This window comes from Momordica charantia (genome assembly GCF_013281855.1).
Source record: "Momordica charantia cultivar OHB3-1 chromosome 9 unlocalized genomic scaffold, Mcharantia_2.0 BLBB01000009.1, whole genome shotgun sequence".
Taxonomy (NCBI): domain Eukaryota; kingdom Viridiplantae; phylum Streptophyta; class Magnoliopsida; order Cucurbitales; family Cucurbitaceae; genus Momordica; species Momordica charantia.
The window spans coordinates 14,419,815-14,442,198 of NW_028275167.1; the positions used below are offsets into that span (position 1 = coordinate 14,419,815).

Here is a 22,384-nt window from a genome sequence, read left to right on the forward strand (position 1 = left end):
CTCACCTACGTCACCGAACTCTACTGGGACTTGGCAGGTCGGCTCACCCCCTCCGTCCCTCCGAAGCCACTCTCCAGAGACGAGGAACCAGTACTCCTTCCAGTTCTTGTTGGAGGAGGGGTTCCTAATCAGCTGACCTACGTTCCGCCGAGCTGAGAGGTAGTACTGACCCTCTCCCTCATTGAAGGCTTTGACGGTGTAGGTCGCTAAGAGCTGATCTACCGTGAGCCTATCCTCATCCTCGTCCCGGAGGACCCACCACAGAACGTAGGCTCCGAGCACGGTAGACCAGCCGTTAGGGGAGAGCTGAGCTGGGGCGAGGTTGACCGCGCTAAGGAACCTCTGTATGAAAGGGTGAAGTGGAAGTCTAACCCCCCTACTGAACATCTGGGGATAGAAGCTGACGAAGCCCGGAGGAGGGTCGTCAAGAGACTCTCCGATGTGGGGCACCCTGAGCTCTATGGAGTTGGGGATTGAGTAGGTTTTGTGAAGCTCGGCTAACCTACCTACCGAGCAAGTCGAGGGGGGAAGCTCAACTACTCGACCGAGGTTAGGGTTTCCCGAGGTGGAGGCTATATTGGGGTTTCCCGATCTATCCTCGACATAGGGGTTCCCTGAGGTAGAAGCTAAGGTAGGATCCCCTAAAACGTCACCTGAACTAGAGGAACCAGACGACCCAGATGACGACTCACTAGACGAGCTACTCATCGTCAGATCTAAAGAAAGAATCTAGAGAACTACCTAAAGAAAGAAGGAGAGAGTACCTGACTTGGAAACGGCCGAGGTACACGAAAACTCAAAAGTGAAAGGTAAAAAGTGAAAAGTGAAAGACTTTCGCCTTTTATAGGACAGCCCGGAAGCACGAGGGCCGTCCGATCGAGGAAGGATCAACGGACAGGATTTGTCCACGCCAGGCAATCCCCATGTCGACGTTTGGGTTCTCGAAGCAGAAGCTAGGGCTGACGCATCCATGACGTCACACATGAACGCGTGGATTCGACGCATCTTCAGACTAGCTCGGACTACTTCGCCGAGTCGACCTCCGCCCCGCCGAAGTGGGGGCCAATGTTGGATGCAAATTGGGACCTGCCACGTGTCACGGTAAGAGAGGTAAGCCGATTTGACATGCGGATGGATTAGAAATTTTCCCAAGGATTGTTCAGGTCAGCGGTTACGGACCGAGCTAAGAGGATGAGCCGACCTGAACGAAGTCTGTAAACGTGTCTCTTCCGAACCCGACAACACGCTGTATTTTTAGGGTGTGTCAGAGTTCCTGTCGGGCCCAGTTTCTATAAATAGAAACCTTAGCCTTAAATGCAACGTGCGCAATCCTAGGTAGACTCGGCAAGTTAGCTCGGACCAGAACTTACTTGTTCGTCGGAGTGCTAACTTTGTTTTGCAGGTCTCGAGAGTGTTCGGAGAGGGTGTTGGGCAGTTGGTTGTAGTTCGTTCTAACCGTTCCGATCTACTTCGTACCCGAGCTCACCAAATTCAAGCTCAAACAAAGTTTGATTAAAATATTTGTTAAATTAAAAAGGAGTTACAAATGAAAATTTGTTCACAAGGAAGGGGAAAATATTAGCTAAAGGAAGATTTGATGCAGCTTACATTTCAGGGAAAAAAAATGAGAGAGAAGTTTCTTTTAAACTCAAATTCAAGTTAGTGCAACACCACGTTTGCTTTGTAAAAAAAAAAAAAAAAATCAAATAAAATTGCATTGAAATCAAATGAAAGTGGATTCCAATTTTCAAATTAACTTTCAATTTCAACCATCAGTCTTTTCCCTCTTTCAAGCCTGCCGCTGAAGTGGTTTCTAGAGAGAGAGAGAAAAAAAAAATTTCTTTTCATCCTCTTCTCTGGCTATCTTTTTCGCTCGACGGTCAACATATTTTGGTCTCTTCTCTCTCACCTGCGGCTCCATTAAACTCATCCTCTTTGGTAAGACATGATAAAGTTTATGGTTTTATGTTCTCTTTCATTATTGATCCCCTTTTAAGTAAGGTTCAAGATTCATAAAATTTATTTGTTTTGTTTATTTGGTTTTTTGAAATTGTTTTAGGTTGAGTCAAGGTTTTGGGTATATTGAGCCGTTAATTAATTTTGGATATACTAAGGTGAGGTAAGTGAATCTACTTTCGGAATGGCCTTAGAACTAGGTTGGAAATTTTATATGATTTTTGAATGACTATGTGATGAATGTTGTTTATGAATGGACTATTATGTGAATTGTTGTGCTGCACTACAGAAAGTATAATCATGAGACCTCAGACATGATCTTGAATTTGAAATTGTTTATATATATATATATAAAGTTGTGGCAACTACTGTAATGTACAGACCGAAAGAGATCGAAATTTTGAATTGCTTTTTGAATCCGTGTATAAGGAGCACTTTGGCGAATCACGATTTGTCTCAAATATGTGTCTAAGGTACCCTGAGATTGAAGACCTAGGTGGGTGAGACTTGGCTCTGCTGAGTGGGTGTCAACTACCATCAGTTGGGGTAGAATCTCCTGGGAAACCCACCTATGTACATTTCTAGAATCTCTATGAAGGTTTCTTTTAACTTATTTTAGTCGATGGAGACTACATTCATGTTATCTTCTAGTTTTAATTTTGTGTATATTATTTTAATTTTTTATTTATGTTTCATTTTTTTTCATTAGGTTATCCTAAGTTAAATATTCATATCTTCTTATTAATTGCGTAGGTACAACTTTCTTCCCATATTTTGGGAAGTTAGTTTGGAGCACATATCCTAGACATGTGACTAATTAAAAAAGTGAAGAAGAAAGAAATTGGAAGGAAAAAGAAGGGGAAACAAAAAAGAGAGAAGAGGGGAAAAAACAAAGAAGATAAAGAATAGAGGAGAGAATATAGGAGAAATTTCACAAAATTTACGAGGATTTGAGAATCTTGTTTTTTAAGCAGGAATTGAATATCTCAACCATTATTGAAATGAGCAAAAATTGGTAACTAAACTTACTTCCTTGGATGATTCTAATCTTCCATCTTTAAGAAATTTCTTGAACATAGAAATAGAACAACTCATAAAACCCCTATTCAGTTTCTATTCTTTCAAAATCATCCAAGGAATCTTTCAAATTTCTTCGCCCATGAAGGTAGTGACATTATCCAATCCATTCCCCTAAGTTGTACAAATGCCCAGGACACATGAATCTAGCACTATGACAAGCGGGGATCTTACAATGTTGCCTCTAAGAGTGGTTACAAGCTATTTTTTGTCCACTCAAGATGCTATTTCACTTCTACCAACAGAAACAATAGAGGACAGTAGTGGATGAAGTTGTTGAGGCTTAATGTTGCCTCTAAAGTTAAGCAATTCCTATGTATTTCACTTCTACCAACAGAAACAATAGAGGACAGTAGTGGATGGAGTTGTGGAGGCTTAATGTTGCCTCTAAAGTTAAGCAATTCCTATGGAAAGCTTCACACGAACACCTTCCAATGATGACTAATCTACAAAATAGAGGATTAGAGGTTTTACCTTTCTGCTCTCGTTGCCCTTCTAAGCTAGAGACGGCATCCCACTTGCTCTTATATTATAAACGAGCTCGGAAAATTTGTCAGAGGTTGCTCCTGACGTTGTTGCTCCCTTCTAACCCTTTTTTGTCATTCAAGGATGCATGGTGTGAGATTTCAAAAAGCCTTAATTCGAATGACAGAGATTTAGCTACCCGTACCTACTGGGTTCTCTGGTCTGATCGGAATACTTTGCTTCAAAACAAGCAAGCTCCTGAAATTGACGCAAAATGCGAGTGGATCCTTAATTATGCAAAGTCCTCGGGCCTCTACTAAACCTTCCATCATTGTGCAAGGAATTGCCCATTTTCTGCTGCAGTAAGGAGGCCTCCGCCTCCAGGGTGTATCAAGGTGTCCATCGATGTTGCCTGTAATCGTCAAAGTTCTTCAACAGGGCTAAGTATTTTCCTTTGTGATTCTCATGGGCAGATAGATTATTGCAGCTTCGTCAATTTTCATCCCTATTCCTTTTTTCCCGCTCCTTGCTGAAATTAGGGCAATTATTAAAGACATACTGTTAAAGACACTGGTACTCCAAGTACCCCGAGTATCTCTACAATGGTATGATATTGTCCGCTTTGGGCATAGCCCTCACGACTTTGCTTTTGGTTTCACCCAAAAGACCTCATAACAATGGAGATAATTGTCCTCTCTTATATACCCATGATCATCTCCTTCCCTAACCAATTTATGACTTTGTTTGCATTACCCTTACAAACCCAACAATCCCCCCTAGAACAAAGTACCACCGAGTCTCCCCTCAAATAGTCACTTATTCGTCTACTCTCGAAAACCAGAACGAGAGTTTTGCTCTTATCCAAGGCTGCCGTCACACTTTGATAAAGCACACCCACAAATTACGTCATAACTACACCTTTTGAGGCTCACCACTTCTTTACTCGACACCCGAAGATTTCACCGACACAGCTAGGTTTAGACCATGACTCTGATGCCACTTCTTAAGGACAATGGGTACCCCAAGTATCCCATGTATCTCCACAATGGTACGATAGTGTCTGGGCATAGCTCTCACAGCTTTGCTTTTGATTTCACCCAAAAGACATCATATCAATAGAGATAATTGTCCTGTTTTATATACACATAATCACCTCCTTCCCTAGTTAATGTGAGACTTTGTTTGCATTACCTTTACAAACCCAACACATGCGTCTTGCTCAAGATTTGCATTGCCATAATCTGTAGGGGGAATCCGATTGCTTGTTTGCTATTAAGCTTATTTGTGGTGAGATTTCTTCGATCGAGGATGAGCTTAATTAGTTGTTGGATGTGCGAAGTCGGGCTCTTCAATTTCAATGTATTTCGTTTCTCCACCTTCCGCATGAAAGCAACAAGCTAGCTCGTTTACGCAAAGTCTTGTTTTCCCTTTTTAGCCAGTTTATCTTCGTCTATTTATTTTCCGTTGTCGCTTATTAATGCTACTAAGGGTGATATCCTTTTAATTGTAGCCCACAAGCCTTTTGATTAATGAATTTATCTACTATTCTACTTAAAAAAAAGACGTCATCCAAGGAAGCAAGTTTAGAGCCTGTTTGGTAACGTTCTTGTTTCTTGTTTCTCGTTTCCAATTTTTTTAAGGAATTTAAGCATTTTGCAACTAAATATGTTTATTGTTTCTCATTTTTTGGGAACATTTTCAAATTTATAGATATTTTGGAAACAACCGAAACAGTTTCTTTTTTCTTGTTTTCATTCCCAATTTTTTCTAAAATATAAATAAAAAGATTGTCTTATCATACATGAATTTATGGATGTTCTGGTCATTCAATTCATTTTTCTTTATTAAAAATGAAGAAATAAAAACAAAAAACATGAACGTTACTAAACGAGTCCTTAATTACCAAGTTTTGCTAATTTCAATGCAATTTCAACCTCGAAAATAAGATTTCCAGCCTCTTAATGAAATTTTGTGAAATCCATACTCTCTCCTTTATTTTTTTCTCTTCTTCGTTTGTTTCCCTATTCTTTCCTTTTCTTTTCATTCTTTCTCCTCCTCTTTTTTAATTAGCCACATGCTTTTCAGTTTCTTTTCTTTCTTTTTCCTCCCAATCTCTTTCTTCTCTTCTCCTCTTTTTTCTCCACCAAAGCCACGTGCCACAAAATAACATCCCAAAATATATTTTCCTTTATTTTTTTTTTCATTTTAACCAAAAGACCAAATATCCCCCACAAATACCTTAATTCAGAAAAGAAAAATCTAAATTTTCTTTTAAGAACTAAATTACTAAAATCTCCTTATAATGATGGAATCATGTTTTTAAGAAGATATTAAAGAACACTGTAACATTTTCTTTTCTTTCACCTTTTTCGGTGTAAAGTTGGACAAAAAATTGGCTTCTTAAGAAAAAAGGGATACAACTTGACTACTTACTAGTAAGGAGCAACCTTGTCCTTACCACCATTAAATACATGACAAGAGAAATACGAAAATAAAAATTTCTTTTAAAAAATAATAAGTTGTTAAATATTTAAGGGTAATAAGGAGAAAGTTGATCTTTACTAGTGGTGAGTAAAGGAACCTGAAAAATCGAGTCAACCTACCGAAACTGACCAAACTGAAGTTGGCCAGTCGGTGGTTGGTTCTGAAATTTTAGAACCTACAGGTCGGTTGTCGGCATCAATTAATCCACATACCGACCAATGGTACACTTACCATTAAAAAAATTATATTATATTTAGGTTTTCATGCCGTCACCTTGAGCCTCCAAAACTTCATTTTGCTTCACAGTCCCCCATATTTCATTTTCCTTTCCCCATATTTCCTTTTCCTTCGTAATCCCAATGTCTCCTCTTTCTTCTTCTTTCTTCTTCTTTCTTCTACCTCTTCTTCTTCTTCTTCAAGTTGCACCCCATCCACCTCCTTCTCTGATTTCGTTTCACCCACTCAGTTCTCCTTTTTTTTTTTTTTCCTTTCGCAGCACTGCATCACCCTACTCCTCTACTTCTCTTCTGTGTGCATCGTCGAGTAGCACTGCCGCAAGTTCATCCCTCAACCTTCTCTGTCTTCAAAGGGTAGAAAAAAATTGAAAAAACATAAAAGGTTGATTTTCCAACGATACCGATCTACCGAACTGACTAGTTGGTTTGTCGGCGCTAGATATCTTAGAAAAAAGTTGATTTATATCATCCTTTCTGAAGGAGAAGCGATCCTATGAGAATCTCTTGGGTTTATATCATACTTGCTCGCGTAAAATTAAAATGATATATTCCGTAAGGAGTCCCTCGCGTAAATCGTTTTGAATGGGCAAATAAATCATTTGTCCACGTGGATTTGGCATTAATCCTCTTGTACCTAAAACTTGGTATATTAGATATTTCCTCGAACCCCCGAAAAATAAATTATATGGACTAGATTAAAAGGGTCAGTCATCCTAAAATTAGGATTCATTTCTTGTCGTAGGTATTCACTCGTATGGGTAATGTAGTGTATTCTTAAATTGCTGAAAGTTTTGTGTGGATTCTGAAATTTACTGCTGCCATTAGAGTTCTAGAATACTTATGCCTAAAAGTTAATTAAGATTGTGTTTATGATCCGGTAAGTATTTTAGTATTAGGTTTAACTCTTAGTTTTTAATCTGATCAGTTGCAGATGTAATACTATGGAGGAGAAAGAATCTGACTGTGGTATACTGTTACTAATGTTGGCAACTTGCTTGGAGTTTGAGAGAATTGAAGGGAAGAAGGAAGAAGAGAGAGGAATAAAAGAAAAAAAAATCACAACTAAAAGTAATATAAAATTAATAAATATTATTATATTATTAAAATTACCAACACATCGCTTTGTCAGTATTCTATTAATGAACTAACAGAATTTTAATTCCATGGAGTTTTTTGAGAGAGAAAAAAGAGAGGAGAAGGAGAAGGAGAGGAGAGGAAAAATAGATTTGTGAATGGAGAGAGAAATCGAGTCCCAAATAAATAAAAATGGAATAAAATAATACAACTCAACAAAAGAAAAAACAGAAATAAAATTAAAACAAAAAATTACAGAAAATAAATCAATTGAAAATTTTGATTAAAAGAGAAAGACTAGTGAAGATGAAACGTAGATAAAGAGTAAAAGTAACCCAAAAAAATGGAAATTATATTGGGTACAATAAAAGATAAAAAAAAAAGTTCATAACGATGACACAGAAAAACGTTAAAATAACAAATTTTCCAAAATGCGATTATATTGCATTGATCCCTTCCAATTAAAGTCGTTTGGTGCAATTTCATCGTTTTAAAACCATAAACTTTTAAAAGGTCGATTTCCCAAAACCCTACTCCACTCTCCAACTGCATCCTTCTCGCACTGAACTCGCCGCCGTCATTGTTTCTGTCCTCCGATTGCGCAGGTCTACTTCTCCAATTCAATCTTCAATTTCTGTGTTCTCTCGTTCTGTTAATGAACAAGTTTTCAGTTTGTTGTTTGCCATCGCGGAAACTACTTCCTTGTAATTTTTCAGTTTACTGTTTACTCACGGATGAACTCTTCATTCTGTCTCCAGATCTGAAGCTAGAGTGTAGAGCATTTATCCATTCAGCCATGGCACTGGTGGGTGATCGATACTTGTATTCACTTTTTAATTTTCTATGAGCTGTGAGAAATTGGCTCTGTGTTTGAACTTTTGGAGTTAAAAAATTCAATGAATTGCAGTAAACGAAATTTGTCTTGATTGTTGTTAATTATGTATGTTTTGGGTCTGATTCACCCTTCGATGGGCCAATTTTAATTACTTGGAAAATTGATCTGCAACTATTTGATAGCTCTAATTCCGGAGTGTAATTTATCTTGCAGGTCTTGCACGCAGGAAAGACAAATAAAAATGCTTTCAAGGCTCTCATTGCTGCGGAGTACAATGGAGTTCAAGTTGAACTAACCCCAAACTTTGAGATGGGCGTCTCAAACAAAACTCCAGAATTTATCAAGATGAACCCTATTGGGAAGGTTGCTTTCTAAGTCTTACTAAAAATTATTGTTTTACTTGTTGGAGACATATTAACATTCTAAGAGGATTTCTCTCTTACTTTAGGTTCCAGTTTTAGAAACTCCAGATGGCCCCATATTCGAGAGTAATGCTATAGCCCGTTACGGTAAATGATGTGAACCATTTGCTAAACCTTGGGGTTAGTTAAGTGGTTGTATTAAAATTTACTTGTTTACATATTTGATGATGCAGTTACGCGCTTGAAAGCTGATAGTCCTCTGTATGGTTCATCCCTGATAGATTATGTAAGATGCATTTTGCTTTTGCCATTGGTGGTGTTGTTTCTGTTTATAGCATTTTTGTTCTTTTTCCATGTAGACCTCCTTCATACTATGACCTGTGGAAATTACGCTTATTAACTATGATTTTCATTCTTTCCTGATTATATTTCAGGGGCGTATTGAACAATGGATCGATTTTGCATCTTTGGAGATAGATTCTAATATTTTGGCTTGGTTTAGACCTAGAATTGGGAGAGCTGCTTATCTTCCTCCTGTGAGTAAGCTTTTGTGACAAATTTGTGGTCTTTTTAATCTCTCTGATACAGTTTTCATCTTGTTATCACACTAGAAATTCTTCTATTCATATTATTCCGACCATTTCATTGCAATTTGATCAAGTTCTAGATTCTATGATTGTTAATACGTACATATCCATAGTTTCTTATTGTAATTTAGTGTTCACTTGATTGGTACCCATCTCATTTGGCTTGGTTTCGTGTGTTTTTCTTTGTTAAGGTCGAGGAAGCTGCTATTTCAGCATTGAAAAGAGCTTTGGGAGCTTTGAATACAAACCTTGCTTCAAACACATACCTGGTTGGTCATTCTGTAACACTGGCTGACATCATCATGACTTGCAACCTGTATTTGGGTTTTACTAAGCTCTTGACTAAGAGCTTTACCTCAGAGTTCCCACATGTTGAGAGATACTTCTGGACCTTGGTCAATCAACCAAACTTCAAAAAGATTCTGGGTGAGGTGAAGCAGGCCGAGTTGGCTCCACCCGTTCAATCTGCAAAGAAACCTGATGACTCTGCTAAGCAAAAACACAAGGATGAGGTAAAGAAAGAACCCAAAAACGAGGCTGAAAAGGAGAAGCCCAAGGCTGCAGCTGGTGAGGGAGAGGATGAGGCACCAAAGCCAAAACCCAAAAATCCTCTTGATCTGCTGCCTCCCAGTAAGATGATCCTGGATGAGTGGAAGCGGTTATACTCGAACACCAAAACCAACTTTCGGGAGGTTGCAATTAAAGGTACGAAACATTTTTGGGTGATTTTTTTTCCCATTCAATCCTTGAATTATTTTGGAGAATTATTGCTCCAACGTTTGATAGTAGTCAGCCAGCTAATGATCATTATATCTAATGCATTCTCAAGCGGCTCATGTTATATGGATTGTGTCTCAAAATTTCCTTCCTCCCTTTTGTTAATGCATATGGATAGAGGGAACCTTATTGTTATTTGTTGAGTATAATGGTTCAAATGGTATGAAAGCTTGGAAATTTTATTTAAAAAAAGGCACCCTATTTTTGTTTGAGAATAAATAATCATTTTATTTAGGTTAAATTACAAGTTTAGTCCTTGAACTAGGTATGTGTTTAATAAATATCTTATCTTTAAAAAGCATCAAATAGGCCCCTTAACTTTTAAAAATTGTCTATTAGGTCTCCAAAATTTAATAGTCCTTTCACTTATTTCACATTTTCAACTATGGACCTATTAGATACAAAATTGAAAATTGAAAGTTCAAGGACCCATTAGACACTTTTAAAGTATGGAGAGTTATTATGCACTAAATTGAGAGTTTAGGTGCTTATTTGACACTTTTTAAAGTTTAGCAACCTACTAGATACAAATCTATAATTTCAGGGACTAAACTTGTAAGTCAACCGTTATATATGATCTTTAGAGTGCATTTATTTATTCAAACTTGATAATGATGTATCCAACAAATGATTTCACAACCTACGATTTAACTTTCTAGACAAATAACTACTCTGCTGATGTTCTTGATAATTTAATGCGTAGCTTGATTTGGGTAATCCTTTCCATCGTTGCATTTAGTTTAACTACCATTCTCCTTAATTTGTTGCAGGATTCTGGGACATGTACGATCCAGAAGGGTATTCTCTTTGGTTCTGTGATTACAAGTACAACGACGAGAATACTGTTTCCTTTGTGACTTTGAACAAGGTTGGTGGCTTTCTCCAACGAATGGATCTCGCTCGTAAGTATGCTTTCGGGAAGATGTTAGTGATCGGGTCAGAGCCTCCATTTAAAGTGAAGGGGTTGTGGCTTTTCCGCGGACAAGAGATCCCGAAATTCGTTGTGGATGAGTGCTATGACATGGAACTTTACGAATGGAGAAAGGTCGATATATTGGACGAGTTGCAGAAGGAACGGGTCAACCAGATGATTGAAGATCAGGAGCCTTTTGAAGGAGAGGCTTTGTTGGATGCCAAATGCTTTAAGTGATAGAAGCCATTATCTTAACGGGTGTTTCTTTTAGTAGTTTAGTTTTTAGTCGAAGAGTTCAAGCAATTTTAGAAGTTCAAGCAAACTTAATCACTGATCCTTTATTTTGTCAAGTGTGATTAGACAGCTATGCCCCCATCAAAAGGAAAAAAAACAAGCAAGAAAACAGTAAGTAAAAGGTGGTGTTTTAAAGCTCTCTCATTTTTGGGTCAAGAAAATAAAGCTCTTGTTTTCCCCTTCAGAACCTCACTCCCTCAGTGGAAAATGTACCTATTTAATTTAAGGAGTAACTATAGATATAGTCGTTGAAAATAGGCCATTTTAAAAAAGGGTTAAGACAACTTTCAATTTTCAATAATAGCCATGGTTAAAACAGGGAGATCTCTATCACTTTTTTAAGTACGAAATTATCCTCCTTAAAATGATTTTAAAATTAATATATTATTTCTCCAGGAGAATCTTACCAATATTTTTCCCACCATTATTATAGGCTAATTTAAATATTTTTAGAATCTTACCTAATTTAAACAAGAGAATCATTATTCTAAATAAGGTGAACAATACAACAAACCTACAAAATAGTTGGAAAAATACACACGGAAAGGTTTTTGAATTACTGGTTGCATGTATTTGATAATATAGTAATTGACATGGCGGATGACGAAACGCCTAATGGTCGCTTACTCATGCATACATGTGTTGAAGGAAAAATAGATTGCCATTTGTAGGGGCGAACAAAAAGAATTTGAAAAATCAATACGATTGAACCGACATTGGTTGGTTGGTTGGTTTAATGATAGGCTCGATCAGTTAGATGATTGGTTCAGTCGAAATTGATTTTGTAAAATACAAAACTGATTCATTGGTTAATCGGTTTGGTTGAAAACATAATTTTTGATCGAGTGGACCGACTTTAATTAATTTATTAAAAAAAAAGTGATGCAGGCATTAATTTTGCCACGGGTTCCTTGAAATTAGATGGGTTTGCCCTCGACTATTGTTGATTTGATTTTTTCTCTCTCCTCTTACTCTGGTTTCTCCCTCTCATTTTCTTGTTTTTTTCCCTCCTTTCTCTATTTCTCATCTCTTCCCCTTCTTTCATCATTTCTTCTCTTACTTATCTATCTTTTGTTGGGAGTTAGTTAATTTGTAATTTCAAAGATAAGTTTTAATGTAAATTGTATTTCAATAAATCTTTTGAGTTTATGAATGACTTTTAAGAATATGAAAGATTTATCTAACTAGCTAGAGTCCTTCCTAGCACCTATAAATAGAGTTGTTCTCTACCCCCTCCAATCAATTCAAGTAATCAAGCTCCAATGGAGGAAAGTGTCAAGCACTCATCCAAGGAGTTCCTGTCCATATTTTCTATGAATTATAAGTTATCTCGTACTTTCTTTCATTACCTCTAAAAAATTTGGCAACAGAGTCTTTTCTCGCACCATTCTTGGGCCAACGAGGAGGTCTTCGTACTCAGCCTCATTGTGCGAGGTTCAGAAGTTGAACTGGATCACATAATCGAAACTGCTCCATTTGCAGACCATAGTAAGATCCCAGCTTCGCATCGTCTCTTGTTTGATGGCCTGTTGACATAAAGATTCCAATGTTGTCTTGACCCTTCCCCCGATGTGCGTGGAGTTAGTTCGGCCACAAAATCCACGACAGGTTGCCCTTGTAAGACCGTTTGGTCTTGAACTAGATGTCATATTCGATTAACTCTATTGCGTAATTCATCAATCAACCTGAAGTTTCGAAGTTTTGGAAGACCTGCATCATGGGAAATTTTGTCAACACGGTTATTGAATGGGCTTGAAAGTATGGTCCCATTGCCTTGCCGACGTCACCAATGTCAGGGCAAATTTCTCTATAACGGGATACCTAGTTTCAACATCTGTCATGCACTTGCTTGTGTAGTACACGGAATTCTATCGTCCATATTAAGACCGGACTAATTGTTGTTTTTGATACTACCAGGTAGATAAATAAGTGGTCTCCCAATTGAGGTTTCGCTAGGAGGGGCGTTGAACCTAGGTAGTCTTTCAGCTATGTGAACGCTCGCTAGCATTTCGTCCCCCACTCGAACTGCCCTTTATTCCTTAAATTTTGGAAGAAAGGTAGGCATTTGTCGGTTGACCGTGAGACAAATCGATTTAAGGGTGCCATACGATGATCAAACACTGCAGCTATTTCAAGTTTTTGGGTGGCTCTATGTCCAAGACGACTTTGATCTTGTTTGGATTTGCCTCAATCCCTCTTTGATGCACCATGAAGCCATAAATTTTTCCGACGAAACTCCGGAGGAACATTTTGCTGGATTTAGTTTCATTCTATACTAGCATAAGACTTCGAACCCCTCCGTCAGATATGCGATATGCCCCCTCACCGTCTTGCTTTTCACGAGCATGTCGTCAACATACATTTCCATGTTTCTACTGATTTGCTTAACAAACATGGTGTTGACCATCCACTGGTAGGTAGTCACCATGTCTTTTAACCCAAGGACACTTTGAAACCATAGAGGCCTTGTCCATTTACAAACGAGGTATGCAGCTGATCCAAGGCATGCATTACAATCTGATTTAGTTGGAGTACGCACCCATGAATGTCAATAGTTCGTACCCGACCGTTGCTTCGACTAGTTGGTCTATTCTTGGGAGCGAGTAGCTGTCTTTTGGATAGGCTTTATTCAAGTTCGTGGAGTACATGCACCTCCGCAATTTCTCATTTGCCTTTTGTTTTTTCTTACTAAAATAACATTAGAGAGCCACTCAGGATATTGAACTTCTTATAAGAATTTCACCTTGAGAAGTTTTTATTTTCTTCAATAATGACATTATTACGCACAACGTCCACAGGTTAGCGTTTCTGCTTTACAGGTTTTAAGGTCAGATCTACGTTCAACCTATAAACCATAATCCTCAGGTCGATGCTCCACATGTCTACGTGGGACCATGCAAATACATTCGAATTTGTGCGCAAAAGATATATAACTCTATGTTCTGATGGTAGCCCATAACTTCGTTTTCAATGCTCACCTTGTTGTCTAGACTGAGCATGGAGATGAACTTGAGATCTTTCGTGGATGTTCCTCTGTCATTGACTAGAGGAATCTCACTGACTTGGACAAATGGTGAAAGACCTTTCTCTTCAACTGTTTAGGACAACTCCCTTTCAATCGTGGCGTACGTGGATGCACCTTTTAGCTCTATAGTATAGCACTCACACATCGCAATCTGCTCCACTTGGATCTGCCCTATCCCACGCGGGCTTTGGTATTTTATCATTTGGTGGTAGGTGGAGGAGATCGCTTGTAGCACGTGAGGAAAGGTCGGTCGATGATGACGTTGTAAGCTAAGGACTTGTTGACCACCAAGAACTGAACAATCTTTGTCACTTGTGTGTTTCCTTCGTTGAGTGTGAGAGGTAGCTCGATGCATCCAAGTTACGCTTGTGCCTGCGAAGCCCACCAGCAGCGTTGAGATTCCTTTAATTGGGCTCTCTCCCATCCCAACGTTGAGAAGAGATGATGTTCGTAGAGGCCCCTCCATCCACCAGCACTCGACATACCTTGACATGATCGTTATGACAAGTGCGTCATTATGCGGTTCGTCGGTCCCCTTTAGATCTTGTCCGTGAGGAGGGACTCCTTGTACTAGAGGAGTTGACCTCATGCTTGGACTCTCGTATGAGGGCTTTGTGCTTTGTTCTAGACTGCCCACCGCTTGAGCCACCGAAAATGGTATTGATCACTAAAGGTTGGTCCTTTCTTTTTGGATCTAGTAATCCATCTCGATCGTCCTTATCGTCCTTCCCTTTGGTGCCTTGAGTCGAGCATGCACCTCCCTGCCCTACATACTTTTTCAGATGGTCGTGTTAATCAAGGTTATTTGGTCTGTTAGTTATAACAATTAGAAGTATCATAACCATGATCTCGGCGGAATCAGAAATACTTATTCAGATTCCGCTTCTTAGGATCTTTTTATCCTTTCCAGGTAGTCAAGCTGGTTTCTCAAGTCGTTGTCCTTGATGTTCGACAGAAGTTCTAACAGCGGTACGTTCACCGACCTATACTTGGTGAACTTGTGCGGCGGGTACCCATTGATTTTCTTATGAGTGTCAGGGTGTTTTTTGTGAGATTTTTCCATGCTTGTCCCTGCCTTTTAAGGGCTAGGGACTTTGTTCGCAGAAGTGTTATTTAGCTTTCATGAGGTCCTTTCCATCCACGTATTGTCTGGCATGACGAGCGCTTCGTAGTAGGTATTGACTAGGAAACATCTGAATGACTTCACCAAATCGAGATCTGTGAGGCCCTCGATGAAGGTAGATCGTGCAAACTTGTCGGTGCAATCTTCCACCTTGATTGTCTCCTCGAAGAACTGACTTACATAATCACACAGAGACTCTCCCACGTGTTGTTGCAAGGTGAGGAGGTATGAAACTGGCTTCTTTACGTCGTGTTGGGCAAAAAATTGGCTGATGAACAGTTTCCTCAATTCACTCAAGGTCAACATCGAGTTTTGCTTCAATCGTCAATACCGCATGTCGCGTTTCAAGTCAGTGTGACGATGAAGTGCATGGCCTTTGCCTTTTCTTTTGAATGTAGTTTAAAGTGAACTAGTTTCTTCTTAGTTTTTAAATGCATTTATTTTTCAAAAGAAAAAAAAAGAATAGGTACGTAAATAAAATTTTAAAATATTTACAAAGCAATACAACTTAAAATATCAATGGTAGAATTGACGTGAACAAATTTTTATTGATTAAAATTTAAAAAATCAATAAAATGTAGCTCTAATGAGACAGTTGCACCAAAAAAATCTGAAAATAAAAACCTAACTTACACAACTCCAGACTAAACAACTTTGCATCCTAAACACATACTGAACAACTCCAGATTAATTAACTCCTCAGATTACTCACAGATTAAAAAACTCCAGACTTAACAACTTCACTCCTTGCCCCAAACACTTCCTTAAGAACACACTAAGTGGAGCCAAAAGTATGATCTCCAACGAGAGAGCTTACATTAGCATCCAAACAATTAAAGACTACCTAAAGTCAAGTAAAATAATTGTGCTCCCACGAGATAGCTATCCTAAAAATCAAAACACTTAGAGATCATCATATGTAAGGCTCAAAAGATAAGCTCCCATGAAAGAGTTCACATCGACATCCAAACAGTTACATACCACCATAAGTGAAATCCAAAGGATGAGCTCGTACAGGAGAACTCACTTCGTCATCTAATCGCTTAGGATATCCTAAGCGAAGCCCAAAAGGATGAGCACTAACGAGAGAACTCACCCTGAAATCCAAACATTGATAACCATCATAAATAAAGTTCAAACGATGATCTCCCAAAACAGAGACATTTCAAGGTGAAGGGATATGTTTTAGACTTCCATTGTTTAGAGGACCACAAAAGGTATTTTACCTTCTCAAGTTTGGAATATTCTTTTTCAAGTTCTTATAAAGCATTAAAAATTTTAGTAAATCTAATTTACAAATAAAAAATAGATTCATTGTCATCAATCTTAAACATTTTATATCGTTGGTAATTCTCTACCTTGAAAGATAGGAGAAGGCGTGCAAGCGCACACGGTTACAAGTAAAACAGGAAAAATAATTCCAAGATCGTATCCACTAGGACTTTTGATTCAAAATGATATTAATGAAATGTTTCAAACTGCAATATGGATTGTTGGTAAAAATGGTAGATAAAGTCGTGATTTGTTTTGCAAATATCAAGCTACTGAATAAATACAACCCATCTACTCCCTACCTTAGTTTTGAGAGAAATAACACAATGGTGAAGAAAACACCAGACGCTACTTGACACGGACTACTTTTGGTTGTTTCAGAGCCTAGGGTAACCTACTGTCATATGTCATATGTCTATGCGTGGTTACAATCCTAGAAGTTAACTAGGAGCTTATGTTTAAGTCACATCCCATATTAATCCCCAAACCTAACCTTTTTAGTATTAGGCGCCAGTGTTTAGCTAAACTTCCTAGCAGCCAACTTAAGAAATCGCACGAGGAAAGATGTTGAGGAAATTAACCTAGAAATGTGTTAGGCGCTTTAGGTTTTTTCGTGCGTATTAAAATTAAAAGATTAGAGAGCCAAAGAAAACTAATTTAGTGCATAATTAAGAGCGGAAAATGCTCCAAGAAATAAGAAAAATACTTTCTATTTATTAAAACTAAAGAATAACAAAGGTACAATGAGACTTAAGCTTAACTTTTTTCTCTTTTGAGCTTGAAGGGTGTTAAAACTCGCTAGAAAGTGCTCAAGGAATGGAAATAAATGAAATACAAATGATTTACAAACTTGAAATGAATTAAAACAAAGCTTAATAAAGGAATGTGATAAATAGTAGGTTCGAAAAACAATAAAATGTAAAGAAATAAGAACAACAAATTCTAACTACAAACTAAGACTAAAATGCATAAATTGATGATGAATCTGCTGAGGATGCTCTCCATTATATAGACTTGGAGTTAGTTAAAACCTCCCACCAAAATAGGGGAAAGTGTTGGGATTTTGTTGAAACCGAATAATTCTTGACCAAACCAAGTCAATTTTGACTGAGGCAACAAATTTATGAGATGTCCTTTATACTTTGCATCAAAATGCACATTTCATTAAAAATCCTTAAAATGCACCAGACGCATTTTTCCAATGAAAAATGGTGAGTTTTGCCGTGTTTGACCACAAAATATCTTATTTTATCTCAAAATATTTTACTTTGTATTTTATTAAAAAATGTTAAGCTTTTCTCACTCTTTTAACAACATGTAAATACTTTGATCAAAATATGAGGGGGTCGTTTTTATGCTTAAACATGCCTAAAAATAAGTTTTTTATTATAAAAAGTCAAACTCATCAGTAATCGCTAATTCATCCCATATGTTCGCAATTTTGAAAATTGACATTATTATACTCAATTTCATTCAAAGCACAAAATAGACAATTAATTGATTATACATTTAAGGAGCATGCTTTCATTTCATTATAACACTTATACGATCAACAATTTTTGTTGGGACTTTAAACCTTCTTCAGTAATATCCCATAAATCATAGTCAACAAAAAAAAAAAAAAAAGAGAAAGTTTTCTTTCTATTTTTTCAATAAGTATAATTAGAACCATAAATCATAGCCAATAGAAAATAAGAAAGTTTGTGTAACGCCCCGAGTCCCTCAGGTTAGTTAGTCTCGAATCAGGAGATTTTCATTTAATTTTTTTCTAAATTTAAACTTTAATTAAATTTGTACATATCGGGTTCCGCGAGATTGGTTTTATCTTAAGTTGGGATGGGTTTCTTTTTCTCTTGGGCTTAGTCATGTTGGGCTTTTATTGGGTTGGTTTGGTTTTAAAACAAAGGGAAAGGAAATTAAATAAAAAGAAAAAAAAACACATTAGGTTTCCATCTTCTTCCTCCTTCCCTTGCCCTGGTCGCCCACCCCCCCTTCTCTTCCTCTTTTCCTCCGACAACCGACGACATCGTCGCCGCTCCTCGCCGTGGTCTGTTGCCAGTTTCCGCCGCTGCTCCTCGTTGTGGTTTGTTGCCCGTTCCGCCGCCCGATCTTCACCTCTCTCTCTCTTCTCCGGCGAACGGCCCAGCGTTCTCCACGAACTCCGGCGATCTGCAGCGACCCAGATCTGCCAGCACCGGTTTCCTGCAGCGTTCCTCGCGGTGGCGCAAGACGAACGGATCAGATCCACGGCAGCCTCGATGACCTGCTGCTACGACCTCATCCTCCGACGACGTACGCAACCCCCGGCGGCCGTCTCTGACGAACGGCGACGATCCCTCAGCATCGAGCAAAAGCAGCCACTCGAGTAACAAAACCAGCGGCGGGATTCGTGCGTTACAGCAGCGTTTTTAGGACGTTTGGCGGTGACCCACATCCGTTCGAAGCCCGATTTAGGCTACCCACACCTTGGCGAGCTAGATCTAAGTTACCCACACCTATACGAAGTCGATTTTGTGTGCCTAGGTGTGAGATCGACGCAAAACTTAGGGGCGCCGTTGTGTGTAAGTAGACAAGGGGCGTGTGCGTGCGTTAATGTGTGCTAGTTGGTCGCTAATGTGCTGTTTCGTGATGTTTAATGTTGATTTTTATACGCTATTGTGCTAGGTAACTCTAGTTTGTGTTAATCTGTATACTTGGTGTAGTGTTAAATATTCGTCGGTGATAATGGTGGAATTTTGCCTTGCTAAGCTGCTGAAGATTGTTGTGGGATGATGCATGTTTACAAAGGATGCACGTTAAAATAGAACTATTGTGATTATGTTTTCTTATGATGTGGGCGTGCTTGTATAGTTTATATAAATGTTCATTTATGTTGCGAGCGTGCTGGTCTGAGTCATATTATTTTCTTATGAGATGTGGGTGTAATAAAAGCATATTTTCTGACTCTGTTCGCAGGCTAGGGGTTGATGTGGAGTTGGTTATGATAAGAATCGTTGGATTCTTGGGGAAAGTGAATGGGTGAGTGTCAGGGCCTCGGGTATAAATGGTCGGGGGCTGATACGTCACTAATTGAGTATCGAGGCCTCAGGTAAAAATGGTCGAGGGTCGATGCGAGGAGTCTTTTGGAAGGAAAACTATTGGGGTCTTGGTAAAAATGGTCAAGGGCCGATAGATGGTGAAGTCATCGGGGCCTTGGGTAAAAATGGTCGAGGACCGGTGCAGTAGTGTCGGGGCTCTGGGTAAAAATGGTCAGGGGCCGACTCTACTCGAAGGAGTTAGCTGTGGACGGCTAGGATATCTGTGATAAGCGTAGAGGTGCTTGAAATGTTAGGGAGACTCGAGGTTGGTAACTAATTTGTTCTTGGTTGTGGTTGTCGCCAAATCTTATAGAGTGTGTCTATGGTTGATTGCATAATGTGTTGAAGAGCATGACTATGAATGTTTCATGAATTTGTTGAGCATGATGTGTGTGTGTTGTTTGTGAGGGCTACTTACGGAGTATATTTTATATACTCACCCCCCCGCCCCTACCCTCTACAATTATTGTTTCAGGTGAAGGATTCGTTGGCGACCATGGTGATGAGACGGATGAGACATGACGAGCGAGGACCATAGGCTGCGTAGTTACTTTTGCTTAGCTTAAGTTTAGATGGTTAAGACCTTATGTTTTGGTCAATAAACTATTTGTTCTTATTTGAATAATTGGGAGGTTCCCACTCGTTGTTTTTGCTGGATAGGTGTTTATTTTAGTTTTCTTCCATTCATTGAGTTTGCTTAGTTGGGATAATAAAGTTGCCTAATGAGGTTGTCCACGGATGATGTTTGATTGATATTTTATAAAAATTGATTCATTGTTAAATTGATGAGAGGTGGAGCTTTATTTTATATAATTATTTCACAGGGAGTTGTCATCTCGTGTTTGGGGTTAAGTTTAGACAGCTGGGTAGTTAACGTGACTTAGAAGTGTGTGGGAAGGCCTGGGGCGTTACAGTTTGCATTCTATTTTTTCAATAAGTATAATTAGAACCATTTAGGGAAGAAGGTTTTGTAATAGATTGACTATGACTAAAAAGAATGAAATCTAAAGTTGCCATGGATAAAAAACAATTAAGTCTATTAAGAAAAAAATAAGTCCAAAGGACGAGCTCTCACGCAAGAGCTTACCTTTGCATCCAAATGCTCAGGGACCACCTTTGTTGAAGCGTGAGAGCTCACATCGACATTCAAATGCTTAGAGACCACCCTAATTGAATACTAAATGATGAGCTCTCACGAGAGAGCTCATATTAGTGTAACACATAAAGATCACTGAAGTTTAATGGGTGAACTTTTACGAGAGAGGTCACCTTAGTATCTAAATATTTAAAAACTACTCTAACTAGAAACCAAATGATGAGCTCTCACAAAAGAGCTCGCCTCAACATCCAATATCCTTAAGTTAAGCCCAACAAGTGAGATACAACGAGAGAGCTCAACTCGACATCCAAATACTTATGGACCACACTAGGTGAAGCCTAAAAGATTAGATCTCAAGAGAGAAACCACCTCCGCATCCACTCTGAGAGATCAGCCTATGTAAACACTTAAGAACCACTCTAACTGGAGACAAAAGCATGATCGCCAGCGAGAGAGCTTGTATTAGCATTCAAACAATTAAGAATCACCAAAAGTGACGCTAAAAAATTAAGCTTCAACGAGAGAGCTCTCCTCAAAAGCCTAACACTTAGAAAACATTATATGTAAAACCCATAAGATAAGCTCCAATAAAAGAGTTCACGTCGGCATCCAAACTCTTAGAGACCAATCTAAGTGAAACTCAAAAGATGAGCTCCCCTGAGAGAGATCACCTCGTCATCCAATCGCTAAAGGCCGATCGTAAATAAAGCCTAAACGAGTATCTCCCACAACAGAGACATTTCTAGGTGAAAGGATATTCTTTACGTTCCCATTCTTTAGGGGAGGATCACAAAAGTTTTTTTTTACCTTCTCAATTTTGAAATATTCTTTTCCAAGTCCATCTAAATTATTGACAATGTTAGTAAATCTAATGAACATATCGGAAATAAATTTATTGTTGTTAATGCATAAATTTGGCTTGATATGTTGACCAAATATCACACCACAAGGACTTAAGTTGACATGTAAAATAAATAATACTGAACACCGGTGTGGTGCCAACGACACACTCTCCAATGCTTAAGTTAGAATCGCAGGTTAAAAGTTGTGTAGTTAAGAGTAAGGTTATTTTGAAAACCCAGCTCCCTGGGCTTCAATGTAAACATTGTCGTGGGCCGAATGTCAAATGAGAAAGATCATCAGCCCATTGCAAAACCCTATCAAGTCAAGATGGGCTCGGGGTTCATCTACGTGGGATGTTGGATTAGAACCTGCCAAATCAGCCAAAACCTGGTCGGCCGTAGCCTGAGTCAATTGGGCATCAGACCTTGGTGGGCCAAGCCCTGCCATTCTGTTGGGCTTCTTTCTTTCTATCTTCTAACTTGGGCCCGTATTCATTTCGTAGCTTATGTGTCAGGTTTGAGTTTTTTCTATCCATAACAATTGCCCCCACTATCTAAGTAGGAGTTTCATTGAAAATGTGCTACCTGCTTTGAGAGTATCCATTTTTGTCACGTTTGTCGAAACGATCTTTGGTATAGGTTTCCAAAAGTTGTAGAAAGAAATCCAAATAAAGTGAGCAGCAGCTTCACTGTGTGTGTCTTCAAAGGAATATCTTGAATGGACTTGAGAGAGGCCTTCGTCAACTCAGTTACCTTCAGAGTCGGCTTTGGCATAACTACAGGCAAAACAAGTTAGAAAATACCAAGCTACAATTGCAATCGAGCTAAAAAGAGGCGATTTTACCTAACTTATCGAAGCTAGTTGGTACAACGTGGATGGGTTCCC

General features: G+C 38.6%; 1 protein-coding gene across 1 annotated transcript; it reads left to right on the forward strand.

Moving 5' to 3' along the window:
- Positions 1–7,741: 7,741 nt before the first annotated feature.
- On the forward strand, positions 7,742–11,204 carry LOC111025489 (elongation factor 1-gamma). Its single transcript, XM_022303356.2, has 8 exons — positions 7,742–7,897; positions 8,051–8,097; positions 8,341–8,490; positions 8,576–8,636; positions 8,723–8,775; positions 8,924–9,025; positions 9,268–9,781; positions 10,624–11,204. The coding sequence occupies exons 2-8, from the start codon at positions 8,089–8,091 to the stop codon at positions 11,001–11,003; spliced, it is 1,269 nt and encodes a 422-aa protein (XP_022159048.1). The 5' UTR covers positions 7,742–7,897; positions 8,051–8,088; the 3' UTR covers positions 11,004–11,204.
- Positions 11,205–22,384: the final 11,180 nt, after the last annotated feature.

Bases quoted from the DNA above. Each gene is read 5' to 3' on its own strand.
- LOC111025489 (XM_022303356.2), top strand. The intron at 8,637-8,722 runs GTAAATGATGTG...TTGATGATGCAG, and splicing joins TAATGCTATAGCCCGTTACG to TTACGCGCTTGAAAGCTGAT. The intron at 8,776-8,923 runs GTAAGATGCATT...ATTATATTTCAG, and splicing joins GTTCATCCCTGATAGATTAT to GGGCGTATTGAACAATGGAT.